Source organism: Paracoccidioides brasiliensis, assembly GCF_000150735.1.
Source record: "Paracoccidioides brasiliensis Pb18 unplaced genomic scaffold supercont2.9, whole genome shotgun sequence".
NCBI lineage: Eukaryota > Fungi > Ascomycota > Eurotiomycetes > Onygenales > Ajellomycetaceae > Paracoccidioides > Paracoccidioides brasiliensis.
Window position 1 is genome coordinate 594751 of NW_011371366.1, and position 22917 is coordinate 617667.

General features: G+C 45.6%; 7 protein-coding genes across 7 annotated transcripts; 5 read left to right on the forward strand and 2 right to left on the reverse strand.

Moving 5' to 3' along the window:
* Positions 1 to 4526: 4526 nt before the first annotated feature.
* On the reverse strand, positions 4527 to 4923 carry PADG_12175 (uncharacterized protein; the record flags this gene model as incomplete). The annotated part of the gene is made up of 2 exons (XM_010764007.1): positions 4527 to 4605; positions 4673 to 4923. The coding sequence occupies 2 exons, from the start codon at positions 4921 to 4923 to the stop codon at positions 4527 to 4529; spliced, it is 330 nt and encodes a 109-aa protein (XP_010762309.1).
* Positions 4924 to 5184: 261 nt separating this feature from the next.
* PADG_06720 (uncharacterized protein) lies at positions 5185 to 7815 on the forward strand (the record flags this gene model as incomplete). Its single annotated transcript, XM_010763764.1, has 5 exons — positions 5185 to 5321; positions 5499 to 6802; positions 6894 to 7182; positions 7246 to 7279; positions 7357 to 7815. The coding sequence occupies 5 exons, from the start codon at positions 5185 to 5187 to the stop codon at positions 7813 to 7815; spliced, it is 2223 nt and encodes a 740-aa protein (XP_010762066.1).
* Positions 7816 to 8211: 396 nt separating this feature from the next.
* Positions 8212 to 9182, forward strand: PADG_06721 (uncharacterized protein; the record flags this gene model as incomplete). Its single annotated transcript, XM_010763908.1, has 3 exons — positions 8212 to 8270; positions 8366 to 8805; positions 8911 to 9182. 3 exons carry the CDS (start codon positions 8212 to 8214, stop codon positions 9180 to 9182), a joined length of 771 nt encoding a protein of 256 aa, XP_010762210.1.
* Positions 9183 to 9610: 428 nt separating this feature from the next.
* Positions 9611 to 11060, reverse strand: PADG_06722 (uncharacterized protein; the record flags this gene model as incomplete). The annotated part of the gene is made up of 2 exons (XM_010763765.1): positions 9611 to 10756; positions 10992 to 11060. The coding sequence occupies 2 exons, from the start codon at positions 11058 to 11060 to the stop codon at positions 9611 to 9613; spliced, it is 1215 nt and encodes a 404-aa protein (XP_010762067.1).
* A 2886-nt stretch (positions 11061 to 13946) lies between these two features.
* On the forward strand, positions 13947 to 15133 carry PADG_06725 (uncharacterized protein; the record flags this gene model as incomplete). Its single annotated transcript, XM_010763766.1, has 5 exons — positions 13947 to 14076; positions 14171 to 14287; positions 14361 to 14443; positions 14536 to 14814; positions 14909 to 15133. The coding sequence occupies 5 exons, from the start codon at positions 13947 to 13949 to the stop codon at positions 15131 to 15133; spliced, it is 834 nt and encodes a 277-aa protein (XP_010762068.1).
* Positions 15134 to 15640: 507 nt separating this feature from the next.
* Positions 15641 to 16934, forward strand: PADG_06726 (60S ribosomal protein L17; the record flags this gene model as incomplete). Its single annotated transcript, XM_010763767.1, has 4 exons — positions 15641 to 15783; positions 15928 to 16175; positions 16514 to 16701; positions 16785 to 16934. 4 exons carry the CDS (start codon positions 15641 to 15643, stop codon positions 16932 to 16934), a joined length of 729 nt encoding a protein of 242 aa, XP_010762069.1.
* A 2703-nt stretch (positions 16935 to 19637) lies between these two features.
* Positions 19638 to 21902, forward strand: PADG_06728 (uncharacterized protein; the record flags this gene model as incomplete). Its single annotated transcript, XM_010763909.1, has 1 exon — positions 19638 to 21902. One exon carries the CDS (start codon positions 19638 to 19640, stop codon positions 21900 to 21902), a length of 2265 nt encoding a protein of 754 aa, XP_010762211.1.
* Between the last annotated feature and the right edge of the window lie 1015 nt (positions 21903 to 22917).

The window sequence follows — 22917 nt, forward strand, 5'->3', positions numbered from 1 at the left end:
TTATATTTAAACTTAATAATTTTAATTATTATATATATTTTATAAAACTAAATAATAATTTTATAAAATTTTTAAAGTATTTATTTTAATTTATATATTTATTTTTATTTAAATTTTTATCAAATATATTTAAATAATAAATTTATTTAATATTATTAAAAAATATAATAATTTTTAATTAAATAATTTTTTATTAAATTTTTAATATATTTTAATAATATTATTAATAATTTTATTATATTTAAATATTTAAAAATTTAAATAAAGTTTTTTATTAATTTAAAATTTTTAAATTTTTAAATTAATTAATAGAAAAAGTAAAACATTTAATTTAAAATTAAATATTATTTTATATAAAATTTAAATTTAATTTAAATAAAATTATATTAATAATTTTAAAACTATTTTAATTTTTTTTTTTAAATTTTATATATTTTTTAAAAGTTTTAAAATAAAATTTAAAAAGTAAACTTTTAATATTTTAAATTTAAATTATATTTAATTATATTTTATTTATTTTTTAAAAAATTATAATAATATTAATATATAAAAATATATTTTTATTATAATTTATTTAAAATCAAATATATATTAACTATTTATTATTTTAGAAAATAAATTTATTAATATATATAAATTTATTAATATATTATAAATTTATTATAAAAATAAATATTTATAAATTATTTAATTTCTATTTCAATTATAATTTAATTATTATAAAAATCAATATTAGATTTTCAGTTGTTTAAAAATATGTTAAATTAATCTTTTTAAATATTTTTATTTCTTAAAAATAATGATGCAAAAATAAAGCTTAGTCTGATGCATTAGCTGATTTAATTATCAGAGCTCAGATGTATGACCATCACAAAGATACCGTAATTGTGTCATGCCATACAGGACTCGGATGTCCTCATCCTTGGTGCAAAGTAATGTCAATATAATTATTTGCCGCCTGAGTGTAGAGGTTAAAATCTAGTTACTTTTGCTCTTTGTGGTTTGTTGATTGGTTCGATGGGGTGATCGGCCTGGTGGGGAATTACGTTATGGTTTGCGGCCCATGGATTCTGCTCCAGATGGATCTACTCGATACTCTATCGTCGGCCTCTGCAAAGTCAATGCTCTGTTGTCGGCTAATGAAATTCGAGCTCCAACTCAGTTCAATCAATGTCAGTTCCGTTCTCCCGCTCTGCTCTGCTCTGCTCTGCTCTTCTTCACGTGAATATGATATCCTCGACCATCGCTCTCCATGCTTTTTCTCGAATTTATGGTACATACATACATACATTACATGCATGCATATATCTCGTACAGGAACCGGTTGGTTCGAGCGTCCAAAAGTCCGGGAAAAGGCTTCGCAACTACAACAGCCGCAACTTCAGCCCTGCTTCCATCACCTGGATAGCCCGCGGGAGAAAGGAACTAAGCTTCTTGTGGGCTTGACTAGGGTTGAGTGCGTTGATTGAAGAAGACACGAAGGCTGCCGAACGTCCTATGTTGAATTGAAGATTGGGGCCGAAGAAATAAGGGGGTTGAAGACTAGAAGATCGATCTATGAATAAACTGTTCGGTCATCTCCTAGCTCTCAAATGCTATTTCTCGGTACGCTGATGGGATGAGCATCAGGGTCCTTATTGTTCAACTGAGATGTAATTGGATCATGGATGAGGGTTTTTATCTTTTCCCTTTCACGTTTCACCTTTCCTGTTGTCAAAACACAACGAAGATGACGCAGATGGAGCAACTAACTCTAGAACACGGGATCTCACATAGAGTTTCCGGAACGAAGCTGAGATATCCATCCACCACCTGCTTGTGAGGACAGGGAATCATAGTTTCGAGACCTTCCAGCTTAAATATTTTATTCAACATTTAGGGCCAACATTTTTCTAAAGGTAAAAAGTAATGAGAATCATATTTATTCTGGTTCTGCTGGCCCAAACCAAATCCCATCTTTGAGAGATAAACCCCCTGTTCCCTGCTTCAGCTGCCGCTGCTGCTTAGAGCCAATCCTACTGCTGCTGATTTCTTTATATTCAGACACCGCAGTTTTCCCAGTCGTTGTGTTAGTGATATGTACAATCCACAATCCAGCTTAAACACGGCACACAGCAGTGAAACATACCTTGTGTTCTCATTTTATCGACCCGAGGGCAGAACATGTAGATATTGAAGCCATACAACTAAACCTAAAGCAACCAAAACGAAAAAAAGGCGAAAGATTCTTCACACCTTCACGTGCGCAGGGTTGGAGATCTTAGAAAAGTGAGTCGGACTTGTGTGACTAGCTAGTCAAGACCCTTACTATATTGTGCTGCATAACACACCATGAAAGCAGCAGAGGATAGAGGTGCGGTGGATGAGGTTTTGTACTGGTGGAGGGGTAGTAAGGAGAACAATGAAGGGGTAAGTTGGGTTGGTGTTAGGTTAACTACGCGACCCAACATTATTATTTTGACATGCACTGTTAATCAATGTTAGTATTCGAGGGTTGTGCCCTTGAGATGAAACACAAGGGCTCCTAGATTTAGCTGGCCAGGTGTGACGCTTGGGTTGGTGGAAAGGGGCCAAGAGAGTTTCGGAAAAATGCTGAAGGAGATAGACGCAAACGGAGTTTGTTGAGTATTTCTTTCTTTTTTCTTACGTCGTTCCTCTTATTCCCTCTCCTTTTCCTTATTGGCAAGAATCCTGGCTCCTGAACAACGTGTCGTTCACAGCACTGGATATCGTCAGGCGATGGGACGTTTGCTCGTTAGTGTCGCCTGGATAGTTTAACGTGGTGGGGCTGTTCCGTCCAGTAGTAACATTCCTGATCGCCAACTTCGGTTTGTCCATTCAGTTGAGAGGTGGACTTTAATCATTTTCATATCTTCAAGTATGGACCCAGCGTAGGTAGTACTTAAACTTCCGCGGTTGCCAAACAGACTGTGACGGGATCGTCAAGTCGTTCCTTGTATTGCCGTATCCTGTGCGGGCTCGGCTACATGTCCCACATGCAGTGCATTGGCCTCAAATAAGTTCCCAACGGCTTGATTCTCCGGAGAGCTAGATGAAACTTTTTAAGGATTTTAGGATTTGCTCTTGCTAGTGTTATTGGCAGATAGGGAGACAAATGTTCGTCATAGTAGCAAACCAGTGGAAAGCAACGAGATCGATGGAGGTATTACTGGCATAATAGAGCTGGGGCAAAAGTCTTCTTGCTTCGTTCGCACCAGCTGCGGTTTTTATTCGAAGCTCCCTTCCCCTCTCCCTCGTCTCCCTCCCCCATTCCATATGATGCGCACGCATTGTGAGAAGCCCGAGGGAAAGGGGTGCACGACATATCGTTACATAGTTGAACCGTTTTTAAGCGCAACCAAAGAAAGCTTGACATAGAGCTCTTTTCTCTTTCACTCGTTTAAACCCCTTTCTCATAAGCTTGCACTGACGGAGAGTCGGGAAGGGGAACCGGCAAAGGCGCAGATTAACGAACATGTGGCAGACGGCTTGTCCGCTCACTTAAAACACTGTTGGCCCAATGTTGACAAGGGTCCTTGAGCCCTGGATGCAAAGAGAAATCACTCCTCTGGTTCTTCTTCAATGGCGAGCAGGTCCCGCGACAGCCCATATTCTATTGTGAACCAGAGGATGGAGGGGAAAGTTTAAAGCAGAAAAGAAAACTGGCGATACAGGGCCCAGCATGCGATCATCGTTGACTCAGCCATATCTCGATTTGCGCTTCTTTCTTTCTTTCTTTCTTTCTTCTTTCTTTCTTTTTCTTCTTCTTCTCTTTATATTTTATTTATATTTTATTTATTTTTATTAAAATAATTCCACTCGCTGAAGATCTTGGCAGAGGGACCTTATCCGCAGGGTCGTTCTGTATGGAACAAACATAGAAAAAGCAAAGACGAGAATACCAGAGGTCCGTGCCACGCAGGCAGTCGACTCTGTTCCTACCAATGCATGTCGCTCAAAATTGAGGTCCTCTGACTACGGGTATTTGCTGATGGCTTGTTGGCAAGCCTTGGATCTGGAGAGAGTGCAGTGCGGGAACTTTCCCCTCCAGCGCCACCATATTTGCTCCCGAACAGTTGATTTGAGAGAGCTCATTTTTGGGGCAGAGCAAAGAAATGTAGTTTGAAGCGATCTGATGTTGAAGAATAGGTTGGGTATATAGTGAAGAACATAAAAGAAATATGGCTGAGGTGCAGGACAATGTTGTCAAACCACCCATAGTCTATCCGCAAATCGGTGAGACGTAAGCTGATTGACTAATAAAACTGAATGTCGCAAAAAAAAAGAAGATTTTGAAGCGCAAGAAGCGATGTATCGTAACCCACATTTCATCCCCACAGCTGTCCGTTAATTTGGTCATGGATCGTAATAATGTGCCTAGAAGAACAAGACGTCGATAGATGTACCACAATAATTTTGCTTGAGTTCCTTTCTAGTGTTAGTGGTCCTGGTAGTGGCTAGACCTCTTGGGGAGGGGCCTAGTACGTTCCAGGGCAGCTGCCACTGAATCCGGGGGGTGATAATGCCTAACCTGCTGATTTTTGGCGTTCTGGTTGGCCCGCACCGGGGGTGTGTGATGGGGTTGGGAGGCTTTGCGCCCTAAACCTGGTTAAGAATGAGCCCCGCTTGGGGGCTTAGTGTGGGGAAGGAAGGTTACTTCTCGTATAGTTACCAGAACTTAGGAACATATCCATCGCTTGAAGCAATTCGAAGAGCTTGACAGGTTCTCTTCACAATACTGCCACCACCACCACCATCATCACCATCACCACCACCACCATCATCATCACCATCACCATCACCATCACCATCACCATCACCATCACCATCACCGTCACCGTCACCATCACCATCACCACTACAATCACGACCACGATATTGTCTCTTATCACACCCGCCAAACAGGCCACTGCTGCATCTCATAACGGACCAGTCTTCCCCTTGATGACTCGGGACTGCTCATCGTGCGACTTGCGCTCAGTACCCGGTACGCAACAGCACAGCAAGGAAACTCCGGATCAATGCCAAGACGGCCAGCTACGTTTTCCAGTCACGAAGCGAGGCCAGAAGAATAGCCAAATGCTTGCTTAATGTCAGAGGTTCGCAGCTCGAGTTGAGAAAGAGACCCGAGTGTGTGTGCGTGTCTGCCTATGAGTGTTGTGTCTTTTTAATCCTTAACCAGCCATGCTCTCCACTGCCGACCAAAATGGCGTAACCAGAAAGGTTACAAAACCCAAGTCGAAGGATCATTCTGAACACCTCATGAAGCGCGTCTCAAGAGCTTGTTTGCACTGTCGTCAGCGCAAATCTAGATGCGATTTGTAAGTGGCATGGTGGCATCAGAGAATCAATGTCATACATGTTTCTCAACCTTTCCACCCTATACAAGAATGGCAGAGTTGAAAGAAGAGCTGAAAAAAGGGGAGAATATCGAATACTCGACAGGAGAAACAATTATTAACGACAAACCTCTTACTGACTGGTTTTCTAATGTACAGGGACAGCAGCGGAAGTCCGGGAACTCCTCCTTGTCAGCGTTGCCTACGAGATCACCGTGAATGCGTCCTAGGCAGCTCAAACAGAGGCGGTCGTCGTATTCGCAAGCCTAAAATCACCAATCTTGATATCGACCCCAATTCCTCTGGCAATAAGTCGATGCACCTCGCTCCAAGTGGATCCTCGGGGCCTCCAGACCAGCATCAATTTTCCCAGCACCAATATCCGTCAGACCACTTTGGACGGTCAGATCCACCTACCACCTCTACTATCAACATAGACGACGACGATTCTGCATCTACTACTGACAGTGCAATTGGGTCGGTCCCGAGGAATCCATCAGACGCATGGCAATGTCTAACTAATGTTGCCAAACGGGGGGCAGAGACCGCAAATCTTGACAAAACAGGAGAACACTATTCCGATTCCACAAGGCGTGCCCGGTTGAGCGGAGAAGAAGACGACGAACCCCCCCTTTCAGGCATCGATGCCTATCGACTCATAAAAAATGGTTCTCTAACCCGCGAGACTGTTTCCCATCTGGTAACCCGCTATGCGGAGAATTTCCATCCTTACCTTCCCCTGGTCCCACGAAAATATTTCGACCCAGCTGCTCTGGAATCATTTGCGTCGCAGGAGAAACACCTTCTCACGGCTGTTCTTACTATTGCTTCAAAGGACCTCGTGGACACGCCGCAGGTTCACGATACCTGCTCCCAATATATGCACGAGCTGATATCGGGCATTGCGGCTGGTATAGATTGCGATGTTGAAGCGGTAGAGGCTTTGCTACTCCTTGCTGAATGGGAGCCACAAGGCCTGCGGCCAAAAATTGAGGCTGTTGGACGAGGAGAAGAGGATAGGGCAGCTTGGATGCACGTTGGATTGGCTCTACGCTCAGGATACTTTCTTGGTCTCGACCGCACCTCTTTTAGAGGTGATCCCACAATTGACGCGCAAGTTGATGGACGGAAACGGCTGGCATGGACCAGCTGCTATATTTCCGACAGACTGATATCTGTTCGCATTGGGAGGGCATTCTGGTCTCGGGGTCCTGGCCCTATGACTGGACTTGTAAGTCAAGACTTCCCATCTCTACAACCTCTCACCTCGACCGATGAAGACTACGCAAAGATTTTCCAGGCTCTCCTGGATCTCACACAGCTCTACGGAAACGTCCACGACGTCCTTTACTCCGGGATGCGCACGAGCAGTCAGATGATGCTTATGGGGGATTATGTGAAATATGTTGACGATTTTCGTAATGCCATTGACCGTTGGAACCGTATTTGGGGGACGCTAACTTGTAAGCCCTAGTCAATCACTAGTCCCGACTAGATAAGAGTCGTTTTTTTTTATATATTTTATTCTTCAATTGCTAATAAAGGAATCTATAGGCTCTCCACATATCAAAGTGACGCTACAGATGTCTTACGAATATTTGAGGTTGTACACCAATGCCTTCGCGTTCCAAGCGGCAATCTCGCAGGCCCTTACCTCCAAGCCCAAGGGGGATGCCTTGAGCCAGAGAGATCACCTACGGGCAGCATTCAGTAATGTCGCGTCCATGCAGGATGCTCGGTTTATATACGCATCAGTGGATGCGGCGAAATCCTATCTTACAATTTTGAATAACTTCGTTGATCCCGAGAAACATTTGCATTTTATGCCGCTGAGGTATTATTTGTAAGTTGAATCTTCATGGAAGCAAGCGGTGAACATTCGCTCACCATCCTTTTTGAATAACAGGTACAGCATATATGCGGCCGTATTTCTCTATAAGGTAACACTCAGCAGCACTCTTTTGCTTTCTATTCTCTCCAAAGCAGCGCAGGACTCAGTAACATATGTACTTCATAGGCGCGGTCATTTGGAGTAATGAATACTCAAGAGGAACAAGGAGTTCGACATTTAATAAACCTCACAACGGATAGACTCCATAGAGCGAGCGCTGGACCGGACGACATCGGTGCGCGGTATGCTCGACTGCTAGAGCTGCTGTGGAAATCCAAATCATCCTCTTCTTCCGCCTCTTCAACGAACACGCAAGAGCCGCCGCGCAAAGATGAAAGCGTTCCCGCAGGTGCAGTTCCAAATAGACTCCCGGAGCAGTCATATGTGCAATACAGCCCTATGAACGACTTCTCCTGGCTAGATCTAGGGGCTGTTGGTGACTATGTCTCTGGATACCCCATTGGGAACCCCGGCATTATCGGTATGAATTCATATCAGCACCCCAATTCATACCCCGCAACCTCAGAGGCTATTTGGCCTGTTCAAAGTTTGCAGGTTGACCTTAACGGCAACCTCTTCTTTTGAGTTACGGTCTAGGTGGTGTTCTCTCGTTCCTGCAGAGGCGTTTTGATTTACCTACCGAGGCATACAGTTGACTCTATTAACGAGAAACTGTGGTTCTAGCAAATTTTGGCTCTTAATTGGCTCATGCGCGCCTTAGTTTCCCGGTTTGGAAGTGGGGTCCGGCTGTCCGACGGTTCGGGCATTACGTCAGAAGGTTAAACCAGTTCCCCGCCCAAGACCAGACGAGGGCATATATATTTATATCAATGAGGTTGTTGCAACAAGCACCGGGTGGCTCTCTGGGGTCTCGTGTGTGGTTCTTGTGTGTGATGTGCCCACTCAAGCAGCCAAAAACACCTTCGAACCTCCCATACCACAAGTAGGCAAATATTTTTATTTTTATCCCTTCCCGCCTCAATGGCTTCCCTTAATGAAATTGAGGGCCGCCTCGCTCTGATAACGGGCGCTTCTTCGGGGTCAGTAGTTTTCCTTTAGGATCTCAACTGAATCCAACGAAACTAGTCCTGTCGCCAATCTAAAATGTTGACGTGGTTTATTTCCCCGGGCGCAGCATAGGCGCAGCATGTGCCCGTAGACTTGCACGACGAGGCGTCCACCTTGCACTAACCTACTCCAAAAATCTCGATGGAATGCGCGCTGTAGTCGACGATATCAAACGGCTTAACCTCACTGCTGCAGGGTGCCCGCTGAGAGTGTCAATCCATCAAGTCGACGTTGGTGTCTCCGAGCAGATCAGCCGCATGTTCGAGGAGATTGAGCACGAGCACATGCAAACCCCTGACATCCTTGTATCGAATGCAGGTTACGGCAAGCGCATCTCACAGATATGGGATATCCCGTTGGAGGAGTTTGATTATACAATCAATGTGAATTTACGTGCATCGTTCCTTTTGGTGAAGGGGGTTGTGGGGCGGATGAAGGAGCAGCGATGGGGTCGGATTGTGTTCATATCTTCCATTGCGGCATATGGTGGAGGCATTAACGGATGTCGTACGTTTTGTCCATCTTCTCCAGTTTTTCAAACCATTACATTTTTCTTTTGTTGCCCTAGACGGGGGGGGGGTATGTATGCTCTAACAACTTCACCATAAACAGACTATGCGGCGTCCAAAGGCGGTTTGGCTGGCATGGTGAAAAATCTTTCAACCCGCCTTGCCGAATATAACATCAGCGTCAACGACGTCGCCCCTGCGATGATCGGAGAAACAGGCATGATCCCCAACGCCCAAGCAATTCCGGATGTTGCAGCTAGCATTCCTCTGGGCCGGTTGGGATTACCCGAGGAGGTTGCCAATGTCGTGGAAATGTGTGTGCAGACGGGTTACCTAACGGGCCAGAGTGTAGTGTTGGCGGGAGGCTTGAAGTGAAGATAACGTTATAGATCGTTGTATAAATGTCTTAGATTTATGTTCAGATTTGTGACTTCTTATGTGTGAGATGCAATTGAGACAAGCGAAGGTGCATGTGCAGCATGGTTATCTTTCAGCTTTTATTATTCATGTTTTACATTTATTTTTTATTTTTTATTTTTTATTTTTATTTTTTGGCATATATTGTGTCCCATTTAACTGCAGCTCTACGAGAGAATTAGAGCCCCTCTTGAGATGTGGGAGTAACACCATACCTCTCGACGATCTCTCCCCTGCCTAGGGCCCTAAGACTAATAAAAGTGAAAAAAATTAAAACTAATATTCAATCACCTGCTCAAAAACTCCTCCTCAGATATAATCAGTAAATCATAATTCGTAACTCGTAACCGAGAATAATCCATCCAGCAGCTACTTGCATCATCTCTTTACAGTTCCGGTCCCCTCCCGTCGTCTTCCCCCGAAACAACCATAACCTTAACAACCGCCCTCCCCTCCTCATCCACCCCTTTCCCCGCCAGCTCAAACGCCCGAACACCATCCTCCAGCCGCACCCGATGGGTCGCTACCTTTTCCGCCACACCCTCGAGCTTCCCACTACCCATCAACTCCACCGCATCGGGGTATCCCCGCGCATCATACCGAAACACGCCAATGAGATCCACCTCGCGCAATGCCGCTGCGGCCAGCGGTATGTGAGGCTGGGGTTCCCCACCCATGCCAATCAACACCACCGCGCCACCGGGCCCAGTGGCATGGATACCTGTCCGAATGCAGCTCGCCACGCCAGTGCAGTCATAGGTGCGGCTGAAGCCATACGGAATGGAGAATGTGGAAAGGATCTGCTGGGCCGTCTTCGTCTCCGTCTCCGGCGGCAGAGCAGAAGCCGAAGTGGATTTGGGGAGCAGAAATGTCTGTATCTTCCCCTGTGGGAAGGGGAGGGATGAAGCGAGGTTCAGCCTCGCCTCGTCAATATCTGCAATGATGAGGGTGGTGAAGTGCTGCGTTGCGGCCAGCGCGGATGCGAGCAGGATACCAATGGCACCGGCCCCGAAGATCAGCGCCCCGGTCTCTTGGCCGCCGGACCGTGCGAGGTCCACCAGCTCCGCGCTAGGAGGCTTCGACCGGCGTATCGCATGCAGACACACCGCAAGCGGCTCTATCAGGGCGCCCTGCACATCGTCGACGGTTGCGGGGAGCGTATGGCACATCTCTGCGGAATGGTTGGTGCATTCCATCAGGGTGCCATCGAGGTGGGGGAAGGTCTTTGCTGAGCTCCTGAACCGCAGTTTGCGACAGATGTTGTAGCGGCCTTGCAGGCAGAGGGGGCAGGAGTGGCATGGCAGACCGACTTCGAGGGCGACGCGGTCGCCGATGTGGAAGGTGTCGGCAACATCGGGGCCAATTGCTGTGATGATTCCCGATGATTCGTGTCCGAGACAGAGTGGGGATTGCACGATGAAGTCGCCGTTTCGCCCATGGTTGTAGTAGTGCAGGTCTGAGCCGCAGAGACCAGTGGCCCGGATTGCGATTTGGAGTTCGCCGTGTTTCGGGGCTGGGGTGAGGCGAGATTCCTGGGGTGAATGTTAGCCAGGGTTGATGCCCCTTTTTATTATTATTATTATTATTATTATTTTATTTATTTATTATTTCTTCCAATTTTCCCGTTTTCTCTTTTCTATCACTATTTTTTTTTTGGGGGGGGGGTTTTCTGCGGGCGTTATTTGGAATCAGAAGAACTGATATCAAAGACCGTAGCCAGTGGCTTAACGAAGTCGTGACAAGAAATTGCGAAGCTTAGTGACGTACTAATCTAAGGTCTCTGGGAGCATGAAGCACAAGGGCATGAGTAAGTTTTTCCTTGGAAGGAGTCGTCATTATCGGAGTTTCTAATAATCAAACGAAAAACAATAATATATATGTGTATATATAGAAAGAAAATGGAGAATATATTTTCTCTAACTGCCGCATATGGTAGCTGGATGCGAATGACCTTTTAATAGCGGCGAATGGATTGCACGTATCTAAGCGTTTACCATTCGATATCCGAGTTGTCAGCGGGGAACAAAGAAACTTGCAACCCAAAGAATATATAGTTCTGGCAAATGGTGGTCTTTCTCTTGATAATAATATATTAAAAGGGCGAGGAGCCGAACCACCGGAATTCCACTGAAAATTTTGTTCCTTACTGTTAAACATCGCATTGGGACAAAGAGCGGAACATCCTCCGAAGAACGGGAGTGTGTGTCCTCTGCCGACAGTTGACTGGTGGGGGTTGTGGGAAACCTACAGACACAAGCCCCCTCCCGCCATAGAAACCAGCGAGGGCGATGAGCTGGTAGCTTGTGTGATATGGGGTGCAAGAGTTAGTTTCACAGTCTCGAGGCCTTCTGAGATGATGCCTCTTCAAGGGTGGGCGGTTAAATAGTGGTTTCATTGGGTTCATGCGGGTGCTGATACTAAGCAAGACTGCAACGTTTGCCACAACAACCTGGACGACGTTCATTATCCGACACATCGAAGTGATGTGCAACGGCACAGGGGATGACAGACGAGCAGGCCGCAGAAAGGGCAAAGTCGCTGACTGCCCGGTGGAGAGAGCAAACTGGTCCGCCATAATCGGATTGTTTTAGCCTTTGCCTCCGTTTCATGTTTCTCTGCCCGTTCCTGGGGGATGATAATCCTGGGGGATGATAATATCCTCTTAATTTCCCTGGAGTCATGGTGCTGATCTTGACCTCCATTTTCAATTGCCGATACACTCCCTGGGCCCCATCACATGCACTAAAAGATCTGCCTGGCGGAATGCTCTTCGACGCATGCCATTGCGCGGACGTGCCGTTGTCCCTGGCCTTTTCACAGGCTGAGGCTACGCGCAAGATCCTGTTCTGCTCATCACTTTCCATCTTCCACGGATACCGCAAAATGAATAAACTCTCGTCAATCGCGGAAAATATCCAAGGGAGAATGGAGCAAGGAAAATATCCAGAATGTGTCGGAGCTAGTTTCCCCCATGGACCAAGTTCCAGGGAAACCCCAGAAAAATCGCTTGTGATTTGGCCATGATATAAATACGGCGACGGAGCACGGTAACATCGAAATCATATTGTCAGCACAATCCTCTACTCGCCATCTTCTACCCAGGTCGATAAAAGATCTGATTTATCAATCTCGCGCTCCTGTTGTAACCACTGCAGATTCTACCGATTCCGTCTTTCTAACCCGTCTCTTGTGGGTGGTTATTCTTTCGTCAACGCAAGCAAGAAGACCAAACCAGGATCGCTGCCGGCGTCGTTCATTGCATATCAGGATTAGTAAATTTCTAGTTTTGTTTTTGCTCCTTGCTGAGAAAGACTTACCTTTCGAGAAAATTAAGTGAAGAGGTCAACGGTAAATCTTCCCAATAGGAATATCAACCCATAATCCATGGACAAAGTGTTCGATTACCCATTCAGATTCTTACCCGTATATGTGCCACCTCTGGCTCCACCTGGTAGGCAGAATTCAATAGTTGCGTCGTGTGGACTAGTATTGATCTGCCCTTCCCCCCCCCACCCAACCCCCCCAATTCTCCCATTGAAGCTGGGCTCCCAAAGCTTCATTCGTTTCTCTTTTGAGTTAGGAGCACTCATTTTGCATGCTCGAACTCGTTGCTGATTGGTATGGCACAAAATATGCAGAGTCTTGACGGAAACCATCATCTTCTTTCGCTATATCAAACCGCCGGATCATTCTCGATTTAATCCAACGACCAAATGACAATGCCAGACCGAGCAGTCCTCCTCATCGGCGACATTGTCCACTGCAATAAGGAATGGAACGCGCTATCGTCTATTGTCACTCAAAAGGCACGTAGCTATAATCTCCTTCCCATTTAACTTCGAAGCAGGATTCTTCAATGATATTTTTGAGCTGCATGAATCCCTTATTGCGATCCTGTTTACCAACCGCCCCCTGTCAAAAGACGTTCTGTTACCCCGAGATCACCCAAAGTATAAGGCATTTGTAGTCCCGTCCAGTTCATCGTGTTTCGTTGCTATTTCTGCTTATGTATATACAATCGCTTTCATCTCTCGTTCCTCCTCTTGACTTCCATTGCCTCTTTCGGCGCTTCGATGCGAACAGCGAGTGCGCAGGAAGTAAGGAAGGAAGTGCAGTTATCAGGACGGATTATGACGTCCATGAGAAGCCTTGCAATTCGCTAAACAGCCTTGGCCACTCTTATTTGGCAGCCATCATTTGTCGGGGCCGAAGAGGCCATAACTTACTGCCTTGATGCTCTCATCCGGACTGCTGCCGCTTTCATCATTACGTCTCGTGGCCTTTGATCAATTCTGCCCAGAGATTGCAATGATAGCTAGATGTCATGCTTCTCGATTAGGCCTTGTGCGTTATTTTTGTTCTGTGCCCTTGTATTAGACCGATGTCCCGCGAATTGGTGTGAAATGGACATCGGAGATCTGGTCGATCAGGGTGGAAAAAGGCAAAATAAGGGAGAAATAATGCTAATAGACTGCAGGAATATCGCCAAGGAAATCGAGCTGAATTCATGAATAATTGCAGAAGTGGAAAATATGACGATGTGGTCGCGATATACCGGTCTAACGAATCCGTCAAGGTAAGCCTGATGGTTGAAGTTTTTTCGGATTCAAAAAAGTATAACGCTTGAGAGTCACAGTGGGATGGGTTGTACCACAGGTCACGGCCTGCGGTTTTTATGCATTCTGTTAGTTCCCAGCACTGACGACACATGTCACGCATGTCATGCATGTCATGCAGTTAACCGGTCCCTTCGATGCTGAGCTTCTCGGCGTGCTTCCCAAGTCACTCAAGTTTATCTGCCACAACGGCGCTGGATATGACAACATCGACATCCCATCTTTCACAAAAAAGGGTACGTATAATTGCTTTTTGAACTCGGTTCAAAATTTTCATTTCTCACTAAACCAAGCGCTGTGGATATTAAAGCGCTGACACACTTTGTTCAGGGATCGAAGTCTCCAGCACTCCCAGAGCTGTTAACAATGCCACTGCAGACATAGCTGTCTTTCTGATGATCGGTGCATTAAGACAGGCGTGGATTCCACAGCAGGCTATTCGAGCAGGTGAGTTTAAGTTTCTCAACGATTCTGCTCCTATTAGATTCACAGGATCGGATGCTTAACCAGTATCTACTAGGACACTGGCGAAGCGAAATGGAGCTTGGGCATGATCCACAAGGGAAAGTTCTGGGTATATTGGGGATGGGAGGGGTTGGTATGGTAAGTTCAATGCCCGATATCCATGGTAATTTGGGCCGCCACCAAAAAAAAAAAGAAGTTATGTAATTAACTGGAACTTTTGGATGGTGTAGCAAGTCGCTCTTCGTGCGCAAGCCTTTGGAATGAGAATCATATATCATAATCGAAACCGAATCAACCCAGAACCAGAGGGAATGGTATACGTCTCATTCGACGACTTGCTTACGCAATCCGACATTATCAGTCTCAACTGTTCATTGACAGACGAGACTCGGCATATAATCGGGGGACCCGAGTTCACAAAGATGAAGAACGGTGTGATTATTGTTAACACTGCGAGAGGGGCTTTAATAGATGAGAAGGCGCTTGTGGGAGCTTTGAAATCAGGCAAGGTAACTAATATTCCGGCATACAAAATTATTAGTCAACACCACCGCTTAAAAACAAAGTCGAAATTTGTTCACGCTGACAGAATATTAATAATAGGTCCAATCTGTTGGCCTTGACGTCTATGAGCACGAGCCCACAGTCGAGAAGGAGTTGCTGGAGAACCCGAGGGTCATGTTACTTCCGCATATTGGGACCGTCACATATGAGACGCAAAGAAATATGGAACAGCTTGTGTTTGATAACCTAAAGTCATGTCTGAAGGAGGGGAAATTGCTCACCAAGGTTCCGGAACAGAGAATTCCTAACACAATATTGCTCTAAGTTACGCGTATGCAGAGCGACTTGGTAATTGGAAAGACAAGCGGTATTGATATTTTGTCAGGATCCGTCTGGGGTGAATCTTTTTGGTGAAGGTTATCTGTTTTAAGAGTTTGATAGTCTGACAGCACTTGTTTAGAATGATTCAGTAGTAATTGAATATGTATAAATAAAATTGGGCAAGTCTGGGTATTTCTCAACGTATTTTGCGCCGTAAAGTGAGTACAGTTAAGATTGCTTGTGGGTGATAATTTCGATGGATACTGTGGCACCCGCACGCCATCTCTCAAATCGCCAGTCCCAAAGCTCTCTAGAGATTCATTACCTTGCAAGGTGAATTTGTCGTCGATAGAAACGTTGTAGATTGTGATATTTGATGTCCCAAGGTTTAGGCGAGGTGAAATGGCACTAGACCCAACACAGCTTAGTGGTAGGGCTTCCGTTTTAAAACGCTATCCCCAATCGGGACTCGCTTAGCATCAGCACCTGAGCACGGCGATTGGCGGAAAAATGGTAGGGCCACACACCGTGACGAACAAAGCAGCCAAAGCTCCACCATATCAAACAACAGTTTTAAACGACGAACAATCTTTCCACTCAATACCAGCCCGACGACGAGGACCATCTTTCACCACGACAACTGTACCAAGATGGTGAGTATATTTTGCTCCCCTTGCCGATTGCGCCCCTATGTCGGCGATGGCCCCTATTTTTATCCATTAAGTTTCTCTCTGTTGGATATCGAATTTATATATCCATCTCTGCACAATCACGATACCCTTCTCTGGACGCTCTAGGGACGCCTCACTAACATACGTATCTCGAACCCAGGTCCGCTACGCAGCCCAATCGATTCAAAGCACGAAGAGTGCCCGCTCCCGCGGCTCTTACCTGCGTGTCAGCTTCAAGAACACTCGCGAGACCGCGCAGGCGATCAATGGATGGAAACTCCAGCGCGCGGTCGCCTATCTGGAGAATGTGATGGCTCACAAAGAGGCTGTTCCCATGCGAAGATATGCTGGCAGCACTGGCCGGTGTGCACAGGGTGAGCTTTTCTAAAATTACCCCTTGGCTGATAGTGGATTGGTCTTTTTGGTGTAGTGGATGGGATATTGGACCAGGAAGGTGATGTTGCTGGTAAAGTGGTAATGGAATGAATCGCTGTGGGGAGTTTCCGGAAGATTCAGCATCCTTTGTCGCGAGAGGGAGATGGATATAGTTTCAACGGAGGGACTAGTTTTGGCGGTTTGAGATAAAATCGAGCGGCCGTAGATTATGCTACCCTAGGCCTTTTGAATTGTGGCTGGAAAGACAGAATGAGCAAGGAACACACAGCAATTGGCAAAGGTGCTTGTGCTAATCAAGGCCTTTTACGGAATATAGGAAAGCAATTTGGTGTTTCCAAGGCCCGCTGGCCCGTCAAGTCCGCCGAATTTCTCCTCTCTCTCCTCAAGAACGCTGAGGCCAATGCCGACACCAAGGGTCTTGACACCAGCAACCTCATCGTCCAACACATCCAGGTCAATCAGGCTCCCAAGCAGCGACGACGCACTTACCGTGCTCACGGCCGTGTATGTTTTACCTACTATCTCTGACCTGCTAAGTTAGCTTCCCCGTGTTCCGGCTTAAACTAATTTTCTGCGTGCATATTTAGATCAACCCCTACATGTCCAGCCCATGCCACATCGAGCTCATCCTCACTGAAGGCAGTGAAGAAGTCCAGAAGCCCTCGACCGAAATCAAGGCCAGACTTTCGTCAAGACAGCGGGGTGCTCAGATCCGACGTGCTATTACTGCAGCATAGGTGAAAAACTAACAACAGAAGGAATAAAAAAGCGGCGCATATGGCATTGTAGCTACTTTTTTAAAAGGTTTATACACATACCAGAATAACACACCTTGTCATGCTGTTTGATTTAATGGTAGCGATTCTTTTTTTCTCTTTCTCCTTTCTTTTCAATTTCACCCGTGTGTCATTGATTTCACCATCCTTCCTATATTTTCATCTGGTTTTCTACCTCCTTTTCTTTACTCTGATTGTTGATGACTCGGGACTAAATTGAATTTCTCATTTACATTTTCTCTCTCCCGAATAACTAGATTTGAATCTTGCGTCCATGGTGGTTTAATGCTCGCAATAGATAGCAAGGAGTGTGCACCCAAGGGTGTCTTCAACGAACAGGCCCGTGTAAATCGTGACACTGAGGTGACCCAGGGATACGAAGGGAACCTCACTTAGGTTACGTCAGATATTTTGTATCGAACTCGATGCATATCGCCATGAATCAAACTTCCACCACCGCAAATGGTACCCACTGCCTGAACAAAATATGCACCTATATCACCTCCCAGTCAAAAAAAGTTCATGTCCCAAAACTCAAATATTTTCCACGCTTAATTGAGCTTCGGGGTATGATGGGTAACCAGCGGTATCTGCAGAAATAAGGATCATTATTTATTCACCATCTGTCTAGGATCCTCTTTTGTTTTTAAAGACCTCGCTTCCTGAAAACTTCACAACGTAACATTAAGAAATCGAGCTTTTTACGCACCGCGGCTAAGAAGCAGAAAAACTTTCTCGCTTCCATTTTGCGATTTGGCATCCTCCTTCCGTCGGTTTCGGTGAGCTGAGGTTTTAATGTATGCTTTCCCGCTGAATTTATGCAAGATCCAACCGATGACAGCACATTTGGGCGGTGGATGACCGACGACAGGACAGACAGCCCTTTGATCAAAGGAAATCCCCGTCCCAATCCCTACAGTCTCCAAAAACCCAGTCGGTTTCCAATGAAATAGCTGAGACCCAAGCACTTTTATGGGCTATACATTTTGATACATGGCGATTTCCGGTCGTCTAATATATTCGTTGACGATAACCTGAATATTCTGTCTGTACTAGACTGGAAATCTGGATCATATCCATATCTGTTCAGATGCTTGTTTGCCCAGTTTCGCACTTCGATACGATACCTTGCACTTCATCTTACGGAGAGAAACACGACGGCAAGCAAAGAAAATATCACACCGAGTGCCAGTCCCTTAGCAATCTCCTACTCGAGGGGAACCGCTTGAAAGAAACATCGCAGCATCTGAAATCACAGTGTTTTAAGCAAAGCCCTAGGACAGCCAATCTCAATGCTCATGCTTTGGGAATTAGCCTCCGAATCCTTGTCTGTGGAAGGATTAAGGCTAATGGGGTGAACACTTTTGACCTGGCATGTCATAAAATGATAATATGAGCTGCCAGCATTACCTGCTTTCATTGTGATTAAAAATGACACATTCATAGACCGGATTTCACGAAAGAATAGGCTAGGCACTTGCTGGTGTTGGGAATCATCCATCCTCGGTGACTTTCACGCAAGATTGTGTCTCTTTTCTCAACTCTGTTTCATTTTCAAGGAGAGGGCCTCTGATGCTGATTAATGACCATAATCACAGGGGCAGCTAGCCTAAATTCCCCCAGGCAGTTAAACTGGGTTTTGGGGTGAACAGAGTCCATCAACGATTGATATCCGTCCGACCATCAACTGACTATTCCAAAATACGAACAGTGCATATACAGGCTTCCATACAGAAACCCCACGGAGAATCGACGTTCCAGCATTTCTCGGTTTGCATAATAATAATAATATCTGTGAGTAAAGCCGTTCTATTACCATTTTGAAAATCTACTACTGGCTGTAGCCCTGGAAACCAATGAGCTGTTGTATTCATTTTCCTTAATATGAAGAGCAATAAGAGGAGAAGAGTCGTCAATTGGAAGAACATCGGTCTACCATGTATTTTTGTATGTGAAGCAACTAGTGTACCTATGCACCATGTCTGATTCAAAATAGCAGTTCTTGACCGGGAGTCATTTACCAGGTGCCGGATTGTCAATCGCTAGTTGAACTGGCTCAAATGCGACGAAAAATTAAAGAATGTCTCTCCTCACAAACCAAAAAGAAACACAAAAACAGCCAACTTTATTTGAACAATTCATATCGAACATTGGACGACCTGACATACTTATCCTTTTCAGTGTTCACCTGCTTCTGAAATCGGTTTCCTAACATATCCTCAGAATATCTCGAACATGGGGAGATTTATCCCTAAATCATAGGAGGCTGGGCAATGTGCGGGGAAATTTATACTCATTAGACAATTGAACTGTGAAGTTACATACAAGGATGGAAGATCGACATCAGATGAACTATGTGATCTTTCTAATTACAGTCTCATCAGTGTTACATGCGTCCTATCCATTCGTGTAGTATCCCGAATGTCTACCCAGATAACCGTGTTTCCGCTCTTTGTCAATGGCAGTCGACGAGACTGGCGACTCACTGCAGCCATGTAACACTGATGGCCATCAGTAGATTAACTAACTAATTGTGATGGTGGTCGGATTTTTGGCCATTTTCTCAACATTTATTTGCCTATAAGACTGTCAAAATCACTTGGATATTTTGACTGTTACAAGGATATGGATTCCGCGTAGATATTCCATCTCTTCAGCGTCATGATGTTTTCCCCTTTACTTTTCATTGTCACGGCTGCTTCTGCTCTACAAACCCTTCCACCAGTACGATGGCCTACCAGCGATGGCGGATCTGGTTTCACATTTTCCGCGACGACGAATACGGTGTATATCGATGAGACGTTTGCGACACGAAGTGATCAAAAAGGGCTAACTCTTATCCCGCCTTCTGCATATGAATTTGCGGAAACATTTCTCTTGGATTTGGAGCAAGTCACGGGCACAAAGTGGGATCTTCGGAGGACAAAGGAGTTCCCCAGGGATGCCAAAGGTATTCTGCTCGGCGGGTTTAGGGATGATGCCGATGGATTAACTTATGAAAATGGAACACCGACGGAGGAGGGTTACGAGCTCGAAATTAAGGATGGCGTAGTATTCATTGGCGGAACTGGAGCTCGTGGCATGTACTGGGGCACTCAGACACTTCTGCAGTTGTTTCTTATAAATGGCGAAAAGGAGATACCCGCTGGTCGAACAGTTGATGCTCCTTCATATTCGACCCGTGGATTCTCACTTGATGCTGGACGGAAGTGGTACTCTCCAACTTTCCTGAAAGAACTTTGCACATATGCGTCGTTTTTCAAGATGTCTGAATTCCAATACCATACCAGTGACAACTATCCCCTTAACCGTGGACATAATGAAACTTGGAATAAAGTTTACTCACAGTTCTCGCTACGGCCAGAGAACGAGGAATTACACGGAATTGTCCAGCGCGTGAACGAAACCCTTTCTCGAGCGGACTTTGAAGATCTACAGCGGCATTGCGCCCGGCGCGGTGTCACCGTTATTCCAGAGATCGAGGCTCCAGGACACTGTTTGTTCATCACCAAATGGAAACCGGAGCTTGCATTGAAGAAAAAGGATTTGCTAAATTTAACCCATCCCGAATCAATTCCTGTCGTTAAAGCCATCTGGGAAGAATTTCTCCCTTGGTTTCAGACGAAGGAAGTTCACATCGGGGCAGATGAATATGATCCCACCCTCGCGGACGACTATATAAACTTTGTTAACGAGATGGCTAAATTTGTGAAATCTAAGTCAGGGAAAGATATACGAATCTGGGGAACACACGAGCCATCCGAGAACCTTACCATATCGAAGGACATCATCATCCAGCACTGGCAGTATGGGCAATCAGACCCCCTTCAACTCGAGAGAGATGGATATCGATTCATTAACTCTCAAGACTGGTGGGCGTACATGTCAATTAAAAATGACCACATGCCTATTCTGCCCGCTCGCTATGCACAAATTTTTAACAACACTCGTGTTCTGAATTTTGCGGATCAGGCAGACTGGCAATGGGAGCCGTCCCTTTACAATCCGGTCAATCGGACGGAGCAAGTTAAACCAGACTCGAAGGGTAATAAAGGTGCTATCATGGCGGCGTGGAATGATAACGGATACGATGCCTCCACACAACTCGAGGCATACTACGCAATGAGGGATGGGATTCCTGTTGTCGCAGCCAGAGCGTGGGCGGGATCACGTGGAGAGCGTCTTGACAGCGGTTCTTTGTCAGGGACAATCGAGCTTCTAACAAACAGAGCCCCAGGTCAAAACCTTGACAGACGAATACTGTCCCTTGAAAAAGGTGGTATCAAGGCTCCTGACCCGCTAATAAAATGGAGCCGCGAAACAGGAGCAAAAACGCTAGGATATGGGAGCAAAGGGATGGACTACACCTTGATCCTCGACACGACTGGTCCGTTCAAGCTTATCTCGAACGATACAACGCTTTCCCTCTCCCAAGGCGGAAGTCTTGTCTTCACCTCCGATAACTGCGAATACCCGCTGAGGTCAGTGTCAGAGCATGATGGCTTTGATCCTGGTCACCCAGGTAGAATATGGACAAATGTTTCAAGTTCCACACACGAACCTGTTAGCGTCCCGCTCAAATCACAGCTAAAGATTAAAACTGACGTCCTTAGCGGAAGCAGAGTGTGGTTGGATGGGAAATTCGTCGGGAGGTTTGAGGTGTTTGTTTTTGGAGGAAGAAACACGTTGTTTTCGTGGAGTCAGATGGCGTTTGTGGCTCCGCTTGATAAGATTGAAGGGGATGGGTTGGAGAGTTTGACGCTGAGAACCGATGACGACGTTCCGGGAGGAGGAGGAGGAGGAGGTGACGTCCCAGGAGGTAGTAAACCTCCAAATGATTCTGGAAGCAGTCGGGTTGGCTTTATGGGCTTGAACGAGGCGACCCTTCTGATTTTCTGCTCTCTTGTCTTCTTGGGCATGTCATGTTGACCATGTACGTTGCTCGAATAAGAAATATATTCTTTGGTGTTGTGCCTCATCTTCTTCCTTCCCCCTGTGAACAAAAGATCTGTGAATGAGGCTTCAGCACCGTTTCACTGTTCTAGTTATCAAGCAAGCTCTTTATCAAACCTATATTTCTGGAGCTGCGCTCATTCTCAGCATATCGAGTGGCTCAGTGATTTAGTATCGTGTGGGAGCATGGTATAGTTGCCATATAGTTTAGCGACGATAGGTCTCATCCACGTCAGTAATTATATAGAAGGCCGCATCAACACGATAGACAGCGCAATGTTTGTAACAGATAAACTGATTCAACCCTGAGCACACAGTGGAAGTGAGATTACCTCCGAAATGTCATCGGGGATAAACCACACTGTTCCAACAGGCTCCTTATAAAGCCCCGCAAAGCGACACAAATTAACCACAGGACAACATCCCCGTTCACTGGACGATTTAGAATTACCGGCTGGAGTACTCTGGGAATAGCTCTTCAGGTCGCAGCTCGAGGAATCCGAGCCCTTTCACTACGTCCATACAGCGTAAAATGATAACCCACAGAATAAATCCGGCTTTGGCGTGGAATTGCTTGAATAACAGCACTTCCTCCTCCGCGTCATCTTCTGCCGCCGCCCCCATTTCTACCGAAGTCCTGGAGGGGAATCTTCGACGAACATTGATAACAGGAACAATTCATTTCAAAATTTGTGGCTTCAGCTTTTCAAGCCATGTCCGGGGTATTGGCTTCTACTTGTATATTGAAAGCCCCACCTAAACGACTATCACAATGTGTTCTGTTCCAGGATACCCCAGTGAAGCTAGGATTGGTTTCACCACGAGTGGTAGCGGGGCGGGCTCTGTCTACTCAATAGACAGAGGTGTATGTTACCTTCGCTTCAACTTGGGTGACTCTCAGGGCTCAATGCATCATACAAAGCCTCAACCTAGAGTAAAAACCACTCTGTCATTTCAGTATTTCTATCAAGAGGGGTTCTGTTCTGTGCAA